We start from the raw sequence: 22,367 nt of genomic DNA, 5'->3' as shown, positions 1-22,367 counted from the left end.
AAAGATCAACAAAGCCCCGGGCCCAGACTTTATGGTCCCCATCCTTCCTCAAAGTCTGCCCAGATCAACTTGCTCCTGTCTTCTCAAAGATCTTCAGTTTCTAGAACTGTGTGAAGTACCAACCTGCTTCAAATGCTCAACCATCATCTTCTTTTTCTTTTCCTTTCGGCTTGTCCCGTTAGGGGTCGCCACAGCGTGTCATCTTTTTCCATCTTAGCCTATCTCCTGCATCTTCCTCTCTAACCCCAACTGCCCTCATGTCTTCCCTCACCACATCCATAAACCTCTTTGGTCTTCCTCTCGCTCTTTTGCCTGGGAGCTCCATTTTCAGCACCCTTCCCCCAATATACTCACTCTCTCGCCTCTGAACATGTCCAAACCATCGAAGTCTGCTCTCTCGAATCTTATCTCCAAAACATCCAACTTTGGCTGTCCCTCTAATGAGCTCCCCATAACAGGCAGCAGTTTCAAGTCTTAATAACTACAGGCCTGTTGCCTTGACATCTGTGGTCATGAAGTCCTTTGAACGCCTTGTGCTGGACCACCTCAAGAGCGTCACAGGTCCACTGCAGTTTGCCTATTGAGCTAACAGGTCTGCGGATCATGCCGTCAGCATGGATCGGCACTTCATCCTTGAACATCTTGACTCCGAGGGAACACATGCGAGGATCCTGTTCGTGGACTCCAGCTCTGTGTTTAACACCATCATCCCTGAACTCCTCTCTTCCAAAATTCTCCAGTTCAGCATCTCGCCTGCCATCTCCCAATGGATCTACAACATCCTGGCGGGCAGGACACATCATGATCTGCACTGGGGCACCCAAATGTTGTGTCATCTCCCCTCTGCTCTTCTCGCGCTACACAAATTACTGCACTTCGAGGCAGCCGACTGTCAAACTCCTGAAGTTCGCAGATGACGCCACAGGAAGGAAACAGGAAGGGGCTCAGTGCAGATCCCTGATGCAGTCCCAACTCCACCTTAAATTCTTCAGTCACACCTACGGCACATCTCACCACTGTTCTGCTGCCCTCATACATGTCCTCTACTATTCTAACATATTTCTCTGCCACACCAGAGTTACTTATGCAGTACCACAGTTCCTCTCTTGGTACTCTGTGATAGGCTATTTCTAGATCCACGAAGACACAATGTAGCTCCTTTTGACCTTTGTACTTTTCCACTAGCATCCTCCATTAAAATAATTCATATGTGGTACTCTTTCTCGGCATGAAACCATACTGTTGCTTGCAGATACTTCTATCTATACTTCTATCAGATACTCCACTACTCTTTCCCATAAATTCATTGTGTGGCTCAACTTTATTCCTCTGTAGGTCCCACAGCTTTGCAAATTGCATTTTTTCTTAAAAATGGGAACTAGCACACTTTTCCTCCTTTCTTCAGGTATTCTCGCATCTGCTATTCCGTTGAATTAGTTGGTCAAAAACTCCACAGCCACCTCTCTAAATTGCTTCCATACCTCCACCGGTATATCATCAGGACCAACACCTTACCACTTTTCATCCTCTATAGAGATATTCTAACTTCTTCTTTACTAATCATTGCCACTCATCAATCATTGGTCCTTCACACTTGCTTCTTCTACTCTTCCTTCAGTCATTTTATTCATTAATTCTGTTTAGCACACGACTGGCACCTCTCAACATATTTCCGTCTCTATCCTTGATAACCCTTACCTGCTGCACATCCTTCCCATTTCTATCCCTCTATCTGGTCAACCTGTAGAGATCCTTTTCTCCTCCTTTCATGTCCAACCTGGTGTACATGTGGTCATATGCCTCTTGTTTAGCCTTCGCCACCTCTACTTTAGCCCTACGTCGCATCTGAATGTATTTATTTCACCTCTCCTCAGTCCTCTGTGTCCCACTTTTTCTTTGCTAACTACTTTTCTTGTATGACTTACTGTAATTTGGGGTTCCACCGCCAAGTCTCCTTCTGTCACAACCAGAACATAGGGCTGAACCCAATATGCACAAATCACAGGACCAGGTACAGTTCGGGAAGCGTGTTCATTTTGTCCCAGGTAGGAGGGCAGACATTACAACAAGGCAGCAGTTACAGAATCAGCAGGCATAAAGGCAGGGTGGATAACAAGGCAGGGTTCGGTATACAGAGTAGCAAAGACGTAGACGAAGAGTTGCGGGACCGTGACACAGAAGTACAACCATCTGGCAAGGACCAGACCAATATCTACATGGACCGTAATCACCAAAGACAGACGCAGGTGAAGGCATCTGTTCATTGGAGCAGGGCTGACACACCCATGACACCTTCTCCCCTTCCCTACCAGATGACATACCAAGTACTCTCCTGCTTGTCTCTCTGATCACCTTGGTTGTAGTAGTCCAGTCTTCTGGGAGCTCCCCCTGTCCACCGAGAGCCTGCCTCACCTCTTTCCAAAAGGCCGCACAACATTCTTCCTTTCTCAGCTTCCACCACATGGTTCCCTGCTCTACCTTTGTCTTCTTAATCTTCCTACCCACAACCAGACTTATCCTCACTGCTGTGGAGCTACACTCTCCCCTACCACTACCTTACAGTCAGTGACCTCCTTCATATTTCATCGTCTGCACAAAATATAATCCACCTCTGTGCTTCTATCTCCGCTCTTGTAGGTCACTCTATGTTCCTACCTCTTCTGGGAAAAAAATTGTTCACTACTGCCATTTCAATCCTTTTTGCAAAGTCCGCCACCATCTGTCCCTCACGGTTCCTTTCCTGGATGCCATACCTACCCATCACTTCTTCATCGCCCCTGTTTCCTTCACCAACAATCTATACCAATCCCAACTCTCTTTCTGTCTGGGATGCTCAGAACTGTTTCATCTAGTTCCTTCCAGAATTTCTTATACCACTCTAGATCACATCCTACCTGTGGGGCATAGCTGCTGATCACATTTTGCATAACACCCTCAATTTCAAATTTCAGGCTCATAACTCAATCTGATACTCTTTTCTCCTCCAAGATATTATTAGCCAGCTCTTCCTTCAAAATAACGCCTATTACATTTCTCTTTCCATCAACTCCATGGTAAAATAATTTAAACCCTGCTCCTCAACTTCTAGCCTTACTACCTTTCCACCTGCTCTCTTGGATGCACAATATATCAACCTTACTTCTAATCATCATGTCAACCAACTCCTGAGCTATTCCTGTCACAGTTCTAACATTCAAAGTCCCTACACTGAGTTTAGGTTCTTCTTCTGCCGAAGAATCCGCTTTCCTCCTATTCTTTGTCTTGACCCAGAGTAGCTGAATTTCCACCAACACCCTGCAGATTAACAGTGCTGGGTTTGGGTGTTGTTAATCAATTCTAAAGCTTAGTGGAAGCCAGCGTAAGGACTTTATAATTTGAGGTATATGCTGTTTTCTCTTTGTTCTTTTCAGAACTCGAGCTGTCGCATTCTGAATAATCTGCAGCTGTTTCATGCTCTTTTTTTTTGGGAGAGTCAGAAAACTATGACAGTAGTCAAGTCTACTTGAGATAAAAGCATGGATGATCTTCAGGTTGACACATACAAGCCTTCACTCTCTAAAAAATGTATCTCTGGTAAAAGTTTTTGTGATTGATTTTATATGACTGTTGAAAATCATGTCAGAATCTATCAGAACACCAAGGTTTCAGACTTGGTCTTTTTAAAGCTAATGAGTCGGCACGGTGGAGGAGCTGGAAAGCATTGGCCTCACAGTTCTGAGGTTCCGGGTTCAATCCCGGACCTGCCTGTGTGAAGTTTGCATGTTCTTCCTGAGCCTGCGTGGGTTTTCTCCAGGCACTCCGGTTTCCTCTCACATGCCAAAAACATGCAACATTAATTGGACACTCTAAATTGCTCCGATGTGTGAGTGCGGCTGTTGTCACGGAGTGCCCTGCGATTGGCTGGAAACCCGTTCAGGGTGTGACCTGCGTCCTGCCCGTTGACAGCTGGGTTAGGCTCCAGCACTCCCCACAACCCTTGTGAGGATAAGTGGCAAAGAAAATGGATGCATGGGGTCTAGGCATTCACAGGCAACAATTCTCTTTTCTTTATTGCCAAAAACAATTGTTAGTTTTGTTGTGGTTTAATTGAAGAAAATTTTGGCTCATCCAGTTATTTATCCGTTTTAGACAGTGGCACAACACTTTAATAGATACTTTTCACGTGACATCATGAGTCGCATGACTTTTGTTTACGACGCCCACTAGACGGCAAAATTACAAAACAACTTTTGTTTTTTAGTGATCGTTTTGTGAATATTGGCTTACTTATAAGCGTGTTACGGCCTTCTAATCATGGTATTTCATTGTGTGACTTTTGTTTGTAAGAACAGACAGAAAAAGGGGTCTGACACTTCAGGCCTTGTTCACCTTTTGATGGGCATTCAGCTAATTTACTGCTGTATCATACACACTTGTTACATATTTTTACGGATATCTTTGGGCTGTTAATATGGCTACTAGCACCCGGTTTGCGGTGGATAAAGCCAACCTCGGGCTAGCTATAGCCTTTTGCTAACTCTTGAGAGCGGGCTATGCCGATAGCTTTTTCAAGTATGAGCGCCGCTGGCTGTGTAACTTTCCCGCACACTTGAGTTGTTTGCGAAAACTATCCGGTCTCTGACCATCTCATCACTGTTTGCGTAGTTGCAGTCTTTAAAAACAGTAGTTTAGTTCTGTCACAAAGTGCTCGCATGACTCAAAGTTACCTTGCACCTTCTCGTCAAACTTATATTTAGCAAATACAGGGTTTGCTTTCAGAGTGAGGTAATCAGAAATTTTTTTGTAATAGGTTTTTAGCAACTTATCTTTGTCTCCAGTCAGTGACCACGTATTGCTGACATCCCGTCCTTTATCGCCGATCCACAGCAGGAGGAAACTGCACTTTTCCTCTTAAGGTTTGTTTTTAAGCGGTCCCGTGAACATGAGTTTGGAGTGTTGCTTGAATTGCCGCCACGCATCTGGTATATTGGATGAGTTGGAACACCACCTCCTCGTTGTCTCTTTTTTTTTTTTTTTTTTTTTTTCCCCTGAGTCCATTTTTTTTCCCGTGAGTCCGTAGTTATACTACAGGGACTCTGACACCATGTTATGATCTTGCTGTTATTGAATAACGTAGACGTGAGTCCAACTGTACTTTTTAACGTGGGTGATATTTATTTCACTTTTCCCCGCCAACCTCTCTCGCTCACTTCCTTTCATCCTGTCTCGTCGCGCCCCGCTGAAGTTGCCACAAACACAATTACACCACACTTGTTATATCCGACAGTGATGAAAGTATTCCGGATTTTCCCCGAATTCCAAATTTTTTAATTTTCATGAAAATTGCTCTGGAAAATTGAGGATAAATTGCCTAAAATTAATCCGGCTATTAGTTGTCAACTTTGAACGAACATGCGTTTGAGTTCGTTGTTTTGCTTTCACGAGCGTAGCCATGTTGAGCCACGAAGACTAGTAACGCCCCTCCCCTTGCATTCTCTCAAGACGTTGCTTATTTTGTGTGGTCTTGACATTAATTTACGTGTTTATTTCATAAATGTTAACAAAACAACCGGTATTCACCCGGAAACAGGAAATGCAAGTTAACCGTACTGAGCATGTACGAAAGTGCATGTTCCGAGCCTCTTCATGTAATGCGAGCGCATTTACGTCGAAAGTCATCAACATTATGAGCCATGTCAAAGGAAATTCAGTTACACCAGGGGTGCTCATTGCATCGATCGCGAGGCAGTGTGATGGGGTAAAAAAAAAAAACCTAAAAAAAAAACCCATGAGATTATGATCCACTTAGTCGATTGATTCAGGTGTGGCCAATACGTCGAACGCATGCACATAAAGGCGCGTTCTAGCAAGCCGGCCTCCTATTAACGGCAGTCACGTGATGCGTGCCCCCCCCTCCCCCCAACTAATCTTTCAGCATTTTCAAAACATTGCGAGTAAAGACTGTGTTTATTCCTTGACAGGCCAGTGCATTTAACTTTTCTGCAGATCAAGTTTGTCAGATCAAGAATTTTTATGGATGAAAATTTTTAAATACCGTTTTATATCATGTTCTACTAATATCAGTTGAAATTGGAAATGATCATTTCTGAGTTTTAAATTTTAGTTTTCTATTTATTTTATTTTTAATTTACAGTTATGTTATATGAATCGAGTAAGTTATTTTAAGGCCATCCCTAATCACACCTGCAACACACTCGTACATTTTTCAAATGTCACTGTGTGTGTGTGTGTGTGTGTGTATTTATATATATATATATATATATATATATATATATATATATATATATATATATATGTCTAAGATATTGAGCAATGTGGTTGAGAGTATCATTACAACGCAACATAAGTTTGAGACTTAAACGTGAATAGTAATTATTACAGATCAACTTCTTTAACATGCTTTGCTGTACGGTGTAGAAATTTTAGGATATATTTTCGTGTCTATTCTATATCTATCGTATAATATGTATAATGTGGGGAAAAGAATAATTGTAGATGTCTTTTTACTGAATAGTTCACTTAATTCATTTGTCTTGAGATAAGATGGCATATTTTAGTGACAAATGTGATTTTGTGCTCTCCAGGGATAGGGGGATGGAGGGCAAAAAAAATATGGGCTTGGCCCTTGGGGAACTTCTGCCCACTTTTTTTTGGTTAGGCTTTAGAAATTTTACTGTCAATTTTTGTCTGAATTTTGTTCACAGATATTGCCAGAATGCACCACAGCCATCCATTTTTTCAAAAATTTCCCAGAGGGGCATGCACCCGGACCCCGCTAGTGCTTGCATTCATATTTTGGGGAATTTTCATGAAAGTCCACTTTCATCGCTATATCCGAAAAGTACTATAGCTCAGTCTAATAATAACGAGACTATACTTGCTCTCGGGTTGCACATGTGGCTTCTTTCTTTATTCTCAATCACCTCTGTGATCCTTTGTGTCCGTAGGACAGCAATCAGTCGTACACTGCACAAATCTGGCTTTCATGGAAAAGTGGCAATACGAAAGCCATTTCTCAAAGATATCCATAAAAATTCTCATTTAAAGTTTCCCACAAGCCACCTGGGAGACACACCAAACATGTGGAAAAAGGTGCTCCGGTCAGATGAAACCAAAATCGATCGTTTTGGCCACAATGCAAAACGATATGTTTGGTGTAAAAAAAAAAAAAAAAAAAAAAAAACGCAGCTCATCACCCTGAACACACCATCCATCCCCACTGTCAAACATGGTGGTGGCAGCCTCATGGTTTGGGCCTTCTTTTCTTTAGCAGTGACAGTAAAGATGGTTAAAATTGATAGGAGGAGGAATGGATCCAAATACAGGACCATTCTGGAAGAAAACCTGTTGGAGTCTGCAAAAGATCTGGGACTGGGACGGAGATTTATCTTCCAACAGGACAAAGATCCAAAAAAGCCAAATCTACAATGGAATGGTTCACGAATAAATGTGTCCAGGTGTTAGAATGACCAAGTCAAACTCCAGACCTGAATCCAATCGAGAATCTGTGGGCAGAGCTGAAGACTGCTTTTAACACACTGTCTCCATCCAACCTCACTGAGCTCGAGCTGTTTTGCAAGGAAGAATGGGCAAGAATTTCAGTCTCTCGATGTACATAACTAATAGAGACATACCCCAAGGGACTTGCAGCTGTAATTGCAGCAAAAGGTGGCGCTATAAAGTATTAATGCAAGGGAGCCAAAAAATACTGCATGCCCCACTTTTCAGGTTTTTATTTGATAAAAAAAAGTTTAAAATATAAAATAAATGTCATTCTGCTTCACGATTGTGTCCCACTTGTTGTTGATTCTTGACAAAAATTAATTTTATATCCTTACGTTTGAAGCCTGAAATGTGGCGAAAGGTTGAAAAGTTCAAGGGGGCCAAATACTTTCACAAGGCACTGTACAGGCTGAATAGGAGAGTCCAAGAACTGACCCTTGAGGTACCCCATAGGTCATTGTCATTTGTTGAGATTGAACACTTCCAATTGTTACAAAGTAGCTAATTTCCTTCAGGTAGACCTAACCCATTTAAAGTGCCACCGACACAAAAATCACATTTTAAAATCGGCATTGTTATCAAAACTACAAATAATATTAATCACTTTGATGATAATACTAATCAGAAAAAAATGAGCTGGGAGCGTTTTATAAAAGCGCAAAGTTGCATAAGTCTGACTTGACACAATGCGCATCCCAGTGGTGGCCATATTTGTCTGTGACGTCATGTGCAGCCATCACACGAGATCGAAAACACGCTGTGCCGATGGCAATGGCAGATGAACAAGAGCGATTTTCAGATTTTTCTGATAGCCCTTCTGAGACTGAAGCTCTTTTTGAAGAAAAAAACATCTCAGAAGCGAGTGAAGCGACTGGGGCCATATCGTTTTCAGCCATATTTAGACGATATGCGGATGACTTCCCCACTCACAACAGACTCCCCAACAGACACAGACGAGGAGATGAAGGACCCGATGAAATACTCAAAATGACTGGCCCATAATTTTTAGATTTCCTAACCCCTTTTACTCAGGAGGACCCCTGCCGGGCAAAGTAAATATCATTGATGTTACCAAAACTCATCTCGAGCTGTGTGTTATGTGTCTTATAATTTTAGTTATTCATTCTTTATTCTTTTTATTTTCCCTTCTTACGTACTTTATTAAGACGCAGGTCTTTTGTTATGTTCTGAGAGAATGAATCTGTATTACGTCATCGGACAGGGGTTTCTTGAATGTTCCGATAAGGACGAGGATGACTGTTGATTGAGCTTTTTGTTATTTTTTTTTTTGTTGAACAAACTGATGATTCCATTCCGGCTGATTTTTTTTTTTTTTTTTTCCTCCGGTTAACATGAAATTTCATGTTTTTGGTGTTAATGGCACTTTAAAGGCCGTTCCACTTTGTCCTACCCATGTTTCCAACCTGTGCAGCAGTATATTATGATTTACAGTATCAAAAGCTGCACTGAAATCCAACAAGACCAAAATTGACACCTTTCCTGAGTCAATATTCAACCTGATATCATTTACCACTTTGGTAAGAGCAGAGTCTGTACTGAGATGAGATCAGAAACCTTGTTTGAAATTTGTCAAAAGTCCATTTAAAGTCTAGAAATTGCTGAGTTGATTAAAAATAACTTTCTCAATGCTTTGAAAGGAAGATTTGAGATGGGTCTATCTCTTGCTAACTTGGAATAGCCCAGAGGTCTGTTTTTTATATGAGGCTTAATAGCAGCTACTTGAAGAGCTTTAGTAAACTTGTCAACATTGTTTTCTTTCCATTTTTTTGGGCAACTATCAAATTCTGGCGAGGTAATCGAGATTTCCATAGGTGGCTTCAGATGTCGAATCATTTTTATCATTTTGCTAATTTGTGCTGACCTTTGACCTGATGGTATGTATATTTTCACAAAAGTAACATGCTAACTCATTGCATTTGTCGGCTGTTCCGAGTTCTGATTGCGGAGTGGTGGCGGGGGGTTGTGAGCTTGTCAATCACAGCAAACAGAGTGCGAGTATTGTTGAGGTTCTTACTATTGATTTCAGAAAAGTGTTGCTTTCAAGGCCTGATTAACTCTTGGTTAAAATTGCAAAGACAGTGTCAAGGGCATAGTCAATTTGGAGTTTAGTTTTTCTCCGCTTAAGTTCTGCTTTGTTGCACTGATTTAGAGGTCTTGACCTTCAATGTGCTCCTGCACGGTGTTTCATGGAGTGACATCATTCATGGGATTTGTTATTTTCCAGGTGAAATTGTCCAAATGTTCAAGTGACTCAGCATTCAGTCTCTGGCACAGCCACAGTCCCCATAAACGTAGTGGCAGTACTCTTTTATGTACTTTTTCTTAATTGAGATAGTGGTTGTCTGAATTTTGGAAGAATTTGTGATTCACAAAGATCGACAAAAATCGCCATATCCTTAATGCCAATCAATGGAATTTCACCCTCATTAGAGATGACCAGGACTAAGATGTGACCATGAGTGTGAGTTGGATTCTTAATATTTTGAAAGAGGTCAAATGAGTCTTGTATGACAGAAACTTTGGATGTTTTTTTCTGTGTTATTGTCAACATGAATGTTAAAGACCGCTGTTATGACAAAATGGTTGCACTCTACAAATAACTGACAGCTTCTTCTTCTTCTTTTCCTTTTGGCTTGTCCCCTTAGGGGTCGCCACAGCGTGTCCTCTATTTCCATTGTAGCCTATCTCCTGCATCTTCCCCTCTAACCCCAACTGTCATCATGTATTACCTCACCACATCCATAAACCTTCTCTTTGGTCTTGCTCTCACTCTTTTTGCCTGGCAGCTCCATCCTCAGCACCCTTCTACCAATATACTCACTTTCTCGCCTCTGAACATGTCCAAACCATCGAAGTCTGCTCTCTCGAACCTTGTCTCCAAAACATCAACTTTGGCTGTCCCTCTAATGAGTTCATTTCTAATCCTATCCAAACTGCTCACTCCGAGCGAGAACCTCAACATCTTCATTTCTGCGACCTCAAGTTGTGCTTCCTGTTGTTTCTTCAGTGCCACTTTCTCTAATCCGTACATCATGGCCAGCCTCACCACTGTTTTATAAACTTTGCCCTTCATCCTAGCAGAGACTCTTCTGTCACATAACACACCAGACACCTTCCGCCAGCTGTTCCAACCTGCTTGGACCTGTTTCTTCACTTCCTTACTACACTCACCGTTGCTCTGGATTGTTGACCCTAAGTATTTTAAGTCGTCCACCCGTGCTATCTCTTCTACTTGTAGCCTCACTCTTTCCCCCTCCACCACTCACATTCATGCACATATATGCTGTTTTACTTTGGCTAATCTTCATTCCTCTCCTTTCCAGTGCATGTCTCCATCTTTCTAATTGTTCCTCTGAATGCTCCCTGCTTTCACTGCATATCACAATATCATCTGCGAACATCATGGTCCAAGGGGATTCCAGTGTAACCTCATCTGTCAGCCTATCCATTACCACTGCAAACAGGAAGGGGCTCAGAGCTGATCCCTGATGCAGTCCCACCTCCACCTTAAATTCCTCTGTCACACCAACGGCACACCTCACCATTGTTCTGTTGCCATCATACATGTCCTGTACTATTCTAACATATTTCTCTGCCACACCAGACTTACACATGCAGTACCACAGTTCCTCTCTTGGTACTCTGTCATAGGCTTTCTCTAGATCCACAAAGACACAATGTAGCTCCTTCTGACCTTCTCTGTACACTTCCACTAGGATCTTCAAGGCGAATAATGCATCTGTGGTACTCTTCTAGGCATGAAACCATACTGTTGCTCGCAGATACTTACTTCTGTCCTGAGTCTAGCCTCCGCTACTCTTTCCCATAACTTCATTGTGTGGCTCATCAACTTTATTCCTCTATAATTCCCACAGCTCTGAACATCCCCCTTGTTCTTAAAAATGGGAACGAGTACACTTTTCCTCCATTCATCTGGCATCTTTTCGCCCGCTAGTATTCTGTTGAATAAGTTGGTCAAAACACCACAGCCATCCCTCCAAATTGCTTCCATACCTCCACCGGTATGTCATCAGGATCAACTGCCTTTACATTTTTCATCCTTTGTAGTGCCTTTCTAACTTCCCCCCTTAGTAATCATTGCCACTTCTTGGTCCTTCACACTTTCCTCTTCTACTTTTCCTTCTCTCTCATTTTCTTCATTCATCAACTTCTCGAAGTATTCTCTCCATCTATTTAGCACACTACTGGCACCAGTCAACACATTTCCATCTCTATCCTTAATCACCTTTACCTGCTGCACATCCTTCCCATCTCTATCGCTCTGTCTTGCCAACCTGTAGAGATCCTTTTCTCCTTCTTTTGTATCCATCCTGATGTACATGTCATCATATGCCTCTTGTTTAGCCTTTGCCACCTCTACCTTTTCTCTACGTCACATCTCAGTGTACTCCTTTCGCGTCTCCTCAGTCTTCTCAGTGTCCCACTTCTTCTTCACTTATCTCTTTCACAAATAACTGACAGCAGTTCTAAAAAAAATGAAAAAAAAAAAGGTCGATAAATTCTTAAAACAATGTTTGGGTGACCTTTAACTAAAAAAGACATTCAAAAGAAGTAACATATCTTTACATTGAAATAATTTAAAAATAACATCAATACCAACACCCTTTTTCCTTGTTTGACACTTGTTAATAAATAATAATTGGGTCAAAGACGGAGAGGAGGAAAGCGGATTCATCGGCAAAAGAAGAGGAATGCGCACAGCACGCAATTGAGTGTTAGGACTTTGAAATTTGGGACTTGACGGGATTTAACAGGAAAATCTCGGGAGTTGGTTGGCCTAATGATTCGGTGAAAGGTTGATCTATTATGCGTCCAAGAGAACAGGTGGAAAGGTAGTAAGGCTCGACATTTAGGTATTTCAAAGCATTCATGATGCCATGCACCCTAACAAGGTTCCCAGGGCCTTTGGAAGCGAAACATCCCCACAGCATCACTGACCCACCCCCATTCTTCACAGTGGGGATGAGATGCTTTTCAGCATGCGCATCTTTCGTGGCACGCCAGACCCACTTAGTGTTTGTTGCCAAAAAGCTAAATCTTGGTCTCATCTGACCAAAGCACACGGTCCCAGTTGAAGCCCCAATACCGCTTGGCGAACTCCAGACGTTTGCGTTTATGATTGTGAGTGAGGAAAGGTTTTCTCCGTGCATCACTCCCAAACAGCTTGTTGGCGTGTAGACAGAGCCTGATGATTGATTTGGAGACTTTGTGACCCCAGGATGCTACCATTTTTTGTAATTTTGTAACAGTGAGCTTTGGAGATCTTTTGATTTCTCTTACCATCCTGTGCGTGTTGGCAAAATAAACTTGGGTCCTCATCCAGGCTTGTTTACCACTGTTCCAGGTGTTTTGAACTTCTTAATTATTCCTCTCACAGTGGATATGGGCAGCTGCAGTTGATGGGCAATCTTCTTGTAGCCTCTGCCTGACCTGTGAAGGTCAACTCACATATGGCTCACTTGTATGCTGTGTTTCTTTGTCTTACCCATATTTAGGAGTGGATCAGAGAAATGGCCTCTGTGTCACGTCATATTTATACCCCAGGGAAACAGGAAGTGATGAATTACTACCCCAGGGAAACAGGAAGTGATGAATTACTAATTAAATGTTCCTACATACTGTGGTAAACTTTGAAAACTACTATAGAAATGACAGAAATACTTTAACTATATTTATTTCCTGGGAATTTCTAAGGGTGCCAATAATTGTGGAACAGGTGATTTAATGAAAAATACTTATTTTTTCATTTTCTTACAATTCATTTGTGTTGAAGGTTACATTTTCCTAAAATTTCCAGTGTGACAGTATTCTTCCGCAATAAACACTGAATTCATTTTAAGGTTTTTAACACATCTTAACCGGGGGTGCCAATAATTATGGAGGGCACGGTAGCTTTTAAGGCTTTAAACCCAAATGTACCATTGTTCAGCACATTTGGCTGTCAAAAACAAATGGTTGCCTGATACAGCTGGGTTTCTGCTCCCCATACTTTTCTTGAATTACAGACATTTATCACTTTCAAATGTATAAGGTCTCCCAAAATAGTGTGGTATAATGTAACATGGCTTGGTGACACACACATGATGAAGCATTGTAGTGGCAGCATCATATGCAAATATTCTTTGTAATTTTTTACATTGGAAGACAAAATATGAGGGGTAATTTGTTGAAATTGTTTTTTTCCTCCTTGGCAAACAGGTTCGTATGTGGACAGCACTGACAAAAAAAGTGATGCAAACATTGAGAAGAGTGATTCTCATGGAAGCAACGACACTATTAAGATCACACCCCAGTTTGGGCCTCACTTCAAGTCCAAGGCAAAGTTATATGTGTCTTCATTTTGATTTGGGGAAAAAAAAAGGTTTTGAACAAGCAGATATAGATGTGACTTTAATTTTGGTCTTTCAGGGAGACCCTTTGAGGGTGCTGCCTCTTTCCAGAGGAGGTAGCTTTGAGAGTCTGACAGCTCGAGCACAGGGCTTGACATCCTCTGACAAACGAATGAGTGCTGACCTTTCAGAGCTGGAGCCCAAATTGGAATTTGTACCACCAGGTAATAGTCGACAGTTTAGGAGAAAGAAAGGGGGAGAGGTTTGGGGTAAGAATATATTGTTTGTGCCCCCTCAAGTCTCAACAAATTAGTCTGGTTCATATTGTGTTTACGGAATAAAAACCAAAGACAAATTTATCAATTTTCACCTATTACAGGAGGCGGTAATATCACCGTCTGCTGTCAACTGAAATCAACCTCACACGTGCCCTTGCAAACGTCACGTGACCAAACCCGCAAATCAGGATAATGGGCTCCCCCTGTAAGCTGCGGTAACTAGTAAAACTACAGGTTGATTACATAGTAGTTTGGATAATATTCTATAGCAAGTTTTGAGTTCAAACCATCCTGTAATAAACATCTGCCAACAATAACAAAAGTCAGTTAAGCAACCCGAAACAAGGCTAGTCATATTATGTACCATGGGATTAAATAAATATTTGTTTAAAAGATCTGCGATGCACCAACTGCCAACATAAAAATAAAAGTTCCACCTCTGGACATCAATGGTTTGTTCAACTTTTTCTTCTGAATATTCACGTATGAATCGATTTGTTGTTTGTCTTACAACTGGACAAACAGAACTTTCGAGTTGTGATTGATTCAATGCTTTGAGAATTGGCTTCTATTTTCAAGTTGGCCTCCACAGCTCCACAGGCCTTCCAGCATGAACAATGCTGTGGGATCAGACCTCATCTCCTTCACTGGATGCTGTCCTGGCTGCAGTCTATACAGATTCTTTCTAGAAAATTAGGATGTTATGAGAAAAGTTCATTTATTTCAATAATTCTATTCAAAAACTCAAACTGATTATAGATTCAGGGCCCACAATTTAAAGTGTTTCTTTATTTTGACAGAATTTGAACGCCCAGCTCATAAAATCAACCAAATAAATGAATTCCAAAAATTTTAATAGTGTTACGAAATAAAATGAAATTTTGCAGACCATTACTGTTTTAAATTATCACACACTAATAATCTACTCAATCAAATCACCTGCATAGGTTTCCGCCAGGTGTCATTAAAGGAGGACTCTCCCCAAAATTAATATGTACAATAAACCCTCAAATGTGAAGCAATATTATTATTACATATATTTTGGACATTACTTGGAAAAAATTTTTGAAATCTAACCAAAATCTGGATATAGGCCAGCTTTCGCAGCCAGACCCGGTAGAAATGTTCTTGAGCCCGCCCCTGACGTCGCCATTGCTTAGCATTATAGACCATTCGTTCTAGCTCAGCTAAGATGGCGAAGTGTTGTGCAACAAAACTTAGAAAACATACCTAAATTTGTCGTTCTTTGATGTCCCGAGGGTCAACATGACAGGATAAAGCTGTGGCTGTTAGAGTTGAGGCTCGTTCAACACGTCGAGTTCCGCCTGTGTGTATTCTGGCTCAAGCGCTTGAATATTGCACTTTATTTTTGTTTTGTCTCCTCAATGGCGAGAGTAGTAATCACACGGAGCATCGACTCGCTGTTATACTTGCTTTATTGGCTCTTAGCGCACAACACTTCCCGGCTCGTATTTATGGCGATGCTATTCCTATTATTTTGGACAAAGTTATCCTTTAAATTGCTTCAGATTGTTTTTTTTTTTTTTCTGAAACGACAAAGACTGCAGAATTGAAAACTGGCCAGAAGACAAAACATTCATACACTCCATTGAAAGGGTAAGCTACAAATATTCATATCTCAGGTGGCTAGTGGTGCTGTGTCCAAGCTTATCGATGAAAGTCTAGTGGAAGGACAAAATGTGGTTGGAGATGATGCACCATCAAAAAAGATGGGCTTCAGTGGATTATCAAAAACCACCACATTCAGATCCATGAGGTAGACGGGTTACAACTGTTGGTTCCTCAGTTTTAGCCAATGTAGGGAATGTCTCAATTGGGCCAAGGAGAAGGACTGGAATATTGGCAAAGTGATTGAAGATCCTCTTTTATGATGAAAGTAAAGTGTACCTTTAATCCAGGAATCACGGTCTGAGGGTTTGGAGGAACCAGTAAGGAACAGAATTCAAGTTGAGGTCCAGTGTGAAATTTCCAGTTTGTCATAATTTGGGGTGTAAGGTAACTGCTTTCTTAAATCTAAGATCACCACAACCAAATCCAAAGAGAGAGAGATCCAAATTTCATATTCCAGCAAGGCCTGGCCCCTGACCATACCGCGAAAAGCATCAAAACGTGTTTTCATGGCTATGCCATTGGAGTGCTCTACTGGCAATTTGTTGAATTCCTGATTTTGTGGGTGAGGAAATTATGTAAAAATAAATTAATACTTGAAATTGTTTAAACTGTGGGTCTTGGATTCATATTTAATGAAAGTTTATCTTTTGAATTGATTCATGGAAATAAAAAACTTAACATAATATTTGTTGCGATCAACAAAACACAATCCAGAAGTCATGTTCAGTGGCTAATTAAATTGATAAATTTGTTACGTTGTCATTAATTAAATGGTCGAAACAGCTCTCTATCAACGTGTCTGGTAGCCTTGTGACAGGTGGCAGACTACATTTGTGAGGTAGTTTAATATGTGAAAATGAATGTGAACATCTACATTTGATGCCGACAGCATGACACAGTTGCAGTTCCTGATGATCCATTTTTAACAAAGGTTTGCTCAAATATAAGGGAGCACTGTCGCTAGCTAGTAGCTATATTAGCTGTGATGTCACTTCCTCACATTCATCCGAAGGATGGACGATGTTACGTCACATTCTCAAGACTTTTACACAAGTGGCAGGTTTAAAAGTATTTTTTTAAATAGTAGATTTCAGTAATCTGTATTATATAAAGATGTGAAAATTTACAATGTACAGTGGTGCCTTGGTTCTCAAACACAATCCATTCCAGAAGGCCAGTTGAAAACCGAAACTTTCAAAAACCGAAGCACGTTTTTCCATTACAATAACGGAAAATTAAAGAATCCGTTCAAAGCCTAAAAAATAGTTTTAAGAGATTTTTGTATCTTTTCCTGATAATAAACTGCATAGTAGAAATACATGTATAGTTTAAATACTTTATATAATAAAATAATTTAATAAATTTATTTTTTGCTTAAAATGTGTGCTTTAGCAGTAGAGTATTCTAGACTGGGAGTGTATTGCCGTATCTTTAGCCCCCAGCCATGTAAACCTTTTTTTATTAGTAAAAGTGCAGAATAACTTTAAACAAGCAATAATGAGGGGGAAAAGAAACAAAAAAATTTTATTTGCACAGAAAGTATGTAAGTAAGTTTCTTTCGGCTTGTCCCTTTCGGGGTCGCCACAGCGTGTCATCTCAGATGAACGCACATATATGTTTGGCACAATTTTTACGCCGGATGCCCTTCCTGACGCAACCCTTCTCAGGGAGTGGATGTAACGTACAAAAAAATTAATTTGCAACTTGTTACTTGTTATGGAACAAAAGAAAAAAGCAATGCAAAACAACAGTTTCAAATGTCTTCGGTTTTTTACAAAGAAAGAATCTAATGTATACTTTCTGAAGTGGCTCATAACCACGTCATTGAAATTTTGCAGTTCTCGCCAACTTTCTGCTTTGTTAGGCTGATGGAGTTCTACAAAATTATGGATGTCGTTCCATTTGGCGCAGATAGCTTTTATATCGGCACTTGAGACATCCTTCCTGCCATCAGCCTCATCAGACGACATCTCCTCCCTTCCTCGCCAACACTATCCCCAGCTAACTGCTGCTCGTTTACGAAAATAAAAAGCAAATTTCGACTTTCTCCAAGACCTGTGGCCTCTGCTTGGTCAACACGGTTGCTCCTTTGGCAGCATCACTTGCTTTGAGGGCATCCTTGTGTTTCAGAATGGTGCTGATCGTCGATTTCGCCATGTTATACTTCTTCGATAGCTCAGAAACACGCACACCAGATTTGTATTCGGCTATCAAGTCCTTCTTGAAGTCGACAGTTTTACGCACCACTTTCCTTTTTTCAGCACCAGCAGTTCCACTTGCCATGATCGGGGGTTAATATTGCTCAATTGGAATGAAACTCACTCCCGGACATGTCCACTTGCAAAGATATGTGTGGGTCAACTGGTTGCGTCACGCGCAGTTGGGTTTTTTTGGGGATGCGTTTGAAAGCACAATAACAAATCATCATGGGTCAGCTGGTCGGAGTGTTCGAACACCGATTTTCCTTCGAAACCAAAGCAAAAAAAATCTCGAAATTTTTGTTCGAAAACCAATTTGTATGAAAACAGAGACGTTTGAAAGTCGAGGTACCACTGTAATAGGTTTTGACCACCACATTTTACCTGTGTGTTATTTTATACATTTATTATTAAGGCTTTGTTAGTAATATTGGAGGTAGGCTTTTCTGAATACTAAGAGGAGTGGGTTTTTTTCAGTCTTGCTATGCATTGTTTGATTAGAATCCAAAATGTCAGACCTGTCGAAGGAAGAAAATATTTAGCTGTAAATGTTGAAAGACATTGCCACTTCACAGCATCTGGAATGAATGGGATGCATGTTGCTGTTGCACAAAAGTAAAACTGCATGTGTCTTGGCCTGCCTTTTCAGTTAATTTGTTGGCTTTGAGTCTTTCACAGCTGGCATGGTTTTTGTGTGTCCAGCTGTATGCATGTGTATATGTTTTTGCAGCACATCCGCAGTATAAACGAGGCCATCGTAAAACAGCATCATTTGGCACCATACTGGATGTTCCCAAGATCGTCGTCACAGGTATAGCTGGACAGCTGGGCCTCCTGCTTGATTGGGTTTTTCCGATTTTGGTCACGATCTTGGGTTACTTTTTTCTTACTTATTCCTCTCCTGCGTATATTTCCTTGGCATAACAGATAGATAATATGAAATGGGTTAAATATTACAGAATTAAAGGGTAGTTGAAAAAATCTTTGACCTTGTCATGGAGTTGCAAACAGCTTCCTTTTATTGTTTTTAGAAAAAAAATTGAATAAGATTGGAGCTTTCTCATGTCCTTTTTTCTCTCCATTCGAATTGATGAAATCAAGTTGATGAACACATCTGACTGCTTAACTCGTGGCATGTTTTTTTTGTCATGGCTTCGCTTGGCGGCAGTGGCATGGGCATTAAGCTTCTGTTTTTGCTTCTCATTGTACCTTGTCCTTGCTTTTATGCACTGAAGACAAAACTTGTGTGATCAGAACAACAAACTCTTTACATTGATTTTTACCTCTCATTTTTGTGAGATATATAAATAATTTAAAGTAAAATATGGATTTAAGATTTAGACAGCTTTGATACTCTGTCCTTTTTGGGTATTTGAGACTAATTCATTACGGTGAGTAGGTTATGGAATTATAGGATATTTTGCACTAAATAGAATTTTCATTTTAGCATTCGGTTGAAAACATCTCCTTTAAATAGTACTGTGGTGCCGCTACTTAAGAAATTAATCAATTACGGAAATCGTTTCGCAATGTGAATTTTTTCGTCAGTAGAAGTGCTTTTTACATATAAATAGCCTAATCTGTTCCAAGCCTCCCGACCCCCATAATGTAAAGAATAATAAAAATTATGTTCATCTACCTTTGCTATTGGGTGACAATGCAAAGCAAAGGGGGAGTGACAAGCAAAAGGCATCGTGGGAGACAGAGGAGGAGGCAAATGCTTGACAGCTGAGAGAAAATGGGTACAAATGTATGCACAGACACTACTTCATTCCACTAAAGATTCTTGGGGCTCTTGGTGAATAAAGATGAATAAACTTGCAAAAAAAACAACAAACAAACTCAAAAATGTTGTACTTTTCCAATGTGTGCTAGCGTGATTTTGTGACAATCAAGTTTCCAAGGAAAACAAAAAGCATCACGGGAAAAAATAACGTCCCTCGTTGCCAATGGGATGCCAGGATGATGCTACGGCTATAGCCAATGGGAGAACAGCTCTTATCATGCCACACAAACCAAGATACAGGAGGAATTTGGGTGCTGCAAATCGAGTGCTTATTTTTTTCTTTCGCGTATCCTGAATTTTCTTTTTTTAACTAGAGACAACATTTTTTCGAGGAGGCGTTTTGTAACCTGACTTTTTTGTTACTAGAGACGTTCAAAAGTGGAGGTAGCATTGTATTCCGAGTTAGAGGCTGATATAGGAGTAGATGTTGAGTCCCACTCCCTCGAAAATAGCAACTTTTTAAAAATGAAAAGATCCCATTCATTTCCACAGAGCTTGCTTCTGGTCTCGCGCTGAGTTATTAAAAAATCCTGCCAAATCCAGTCTTTAGAAAATCCCTTAAAAAAATGCATATCTATCTGAGATTATTTTTCTTTTGCTGTTTGTTCCTAGCGACGTGTGAGCCCCAGAGGCGGCGGTCTGTGCAGGATTTGCCAGGCATGGGCACAGAGTCCACCCAGGTAAGACAAACATCATAGCTCGGTAAAACATGAGTATGGAAAGGAGGATCATTTTTAGGGTCTGTTTTCTCCAACAAAACATTCTCTCCTTGAACAAAAAATACATCCAAAATAGTTTCCATAATTGTGTCGGCCAGTGCTTCTCAATTATTTTCTGTCATGCCCACCCTAAAGGGAAGAAAACAATTTGCGCCTCCCCTTGCCTATAAATATTATCATTTGTCTATAAAGTTATATGTACACCTCTGCAGAATATTGTATCCTTATTAACATTAAAGAAAACATCCATCCATCCATTTTCTTAGCCACTTATCCTCACGAGGGTCACGGGAGTGCTGAAGCCTATCCCAGCTGTCAACGGGCAGGAGGCAAGGTACACCCTGAACTGGTCGCCAGCCAATCGCAGGGCACATCGAGATAAACAGCCACACTCACAATCACACCTAGGGGCAATTTAGAGTGTCCAATTAATGTTGCATGTTTTTGGGATGTGGGAGGAAACCGGAGTGCCCGGAGGAAACCCACACAGGCACGGGGCGAACATGCAAACTCCACACAGGAGGGTGCGGGATTGAACCGGGGACCTCAGAACTGTGAGACCAACGCTTTCCAGCTGCTTCACTGTGCCGCCAGAAAATAAAACCTAAATGAGAGATAAATATAGTTCAACTTACAACAAAGAATAATTTGATCAACAGTTTTTTATTCTGTAACAGAAGTGCATCAATTTGCCTTAAATAAAAAAACATCCTTGTTTAAACTGTAAATATTTTTGACTGACATATCACACCATTTTATAGTGACAAATAAAATTAAATAAAATCCATAAATAATAACTTCAAATTCAGTTCCGCAGCATTCACTCAGGAGCACAATATATAAAACACTAATTTACAAAACAAAAATGAATAAATCTGCTATGGTGTTGAGTTTTTTGCACTGAGGAATTTGGTACGCCACCTTGTACGATTCTAGCAGTGCTCGCAGGTTTACTGAAGTAGCTTTCACAAAGTGGGATGATTACCGGCAATATTCGGCACGCTGAAAAAAATCCATTGGCTCAACAGCATGACTGGGGTGTCATGTCTTTAAAGCGAATGGAAGGACCACAATGCACCTTTTTGTTAGTATACAGTTTTTTATGCTGAATACGAATTTTAAATCCGTTACGAAGGAAATGTTTTGATTTTTGGATTATCTACAACAAATGATCGCATCTGACAAAGTATACATAGATGTATTGACATGAGCAGCAATGCACATGGTTGAATATTGTGGACAGTGTATTCAATTATTGACATTTCTCAACAGTATAGCAGAATAATCAGTTGGGTAATGTACATCGTGCTGCAAGGGTAGGGCTTAAAGTGTGCTTTCTGTATGAGCCTAATTTTTGGTATAGAGTCAGTAGTGGTGGGTTCCAGTGATGGATAATAATAATGAGGGCAAACCAGAGAGGGAGTTGAGCATCCTGACTGCCCGGTGGAAGAAACTGTTATTGAGCCTGCTGGTTTTAGCCGGAAGAATTTCCAGGTGTTGAAGATGTCATCAGAGAACATCTGTGAGCTCATCTACACAGTCTCTCAGGATGTGGCAAGGAATGTCCTTCTGAGTGCTCTCCGCACGCTGTCCAAAGACAGCAGCAACACCCATCGTTGGGAGGCAGAGGGATCTTCTGTGCTGGGGTGGTGTTGTCTGCTTCAAGGCAAGTAAAAAAGTCATTGAGCTGATCTGGCAGTAAAGAGTTGTTGCAGGTCTCCATGGTCTGTATACTATGCAACAGGTTCCTTGTGTCTCTGCTGTCTCTAAAGCAGTCAGCAATCCTCCTAGAGTACTGCCTCTAAGCTTTTCTGACGCTAGCTCTCCTGAGGCTCACCTTATCCCAAGCTCTGAAAGCAGCATTCCAGGCCTTAAGGAGC

The 22,367-nt window shown here is 40.9% G+C and overlaps 1 protein-coding gene across 12 annotated transcripts in view; it reads left to right on the top strand.

The window, feature by feature from the left end:
- map3k7 (mitogen-activated protein kinase kinase kinase 7) overlaps window positions 1-22,367 on the top strand; it is a 117,065-nt gene that overhangs the window by 76,042 nt on the left and 18,656 nt on the right. For 7 of the 12 annotated variants that reach the window (XM_061812974.1, XM_061812975.1, XM_061812973.1 and 4 more), the window contains 4 exons: window positions 13,744-13,862; window positions 13,954-14,098; window positions 18,713-18,793; window positions 20,381-20,448. In XM_061812974.1, coding sequence (XP_061668958.1) covers window positions 13,744-13,862; window positions 13,954-14,098; window positions 18,713-18,793; window positions 20,381-20,448 — 413 coding nt within the window. Of the gene's footprint in view, window positions 1-13,743; window positions 13,863-13,953; window positions 14,099-18,712; window positions 18,794-20,380; window positions 20,449-20,753; window positions 20,822-20,945; window positions 21,061-22,367 lie in introns of those variants that run through there. The other 5 variants (XM_061812978.1, XR_009793887.1, XM_061812976.1 and 2 more) reach the window with 5 other exon arrangements.

The sequence above is a fragment of the Syngnathoides biaculeatus genome, chromosome 23, assembly GCF_019802595.1.
Source record: "Syngnathoides biaculeatus isolate LvHL_M chromosome 23, ASM1980259v1, whole genome shotgun sequence".
Taxonomy (NCBI): Eukaryota; Metazoa; Chordata; class Actinopteri; order Syngnathiformes; family Syngnathidae; genus Syngnathoides; species Syngnathoides biaculeatus.
Note: the sequence above shows the minus strand (reverse complement) of the source record. Positions and strands in the feature narration are given on the sequence as shown.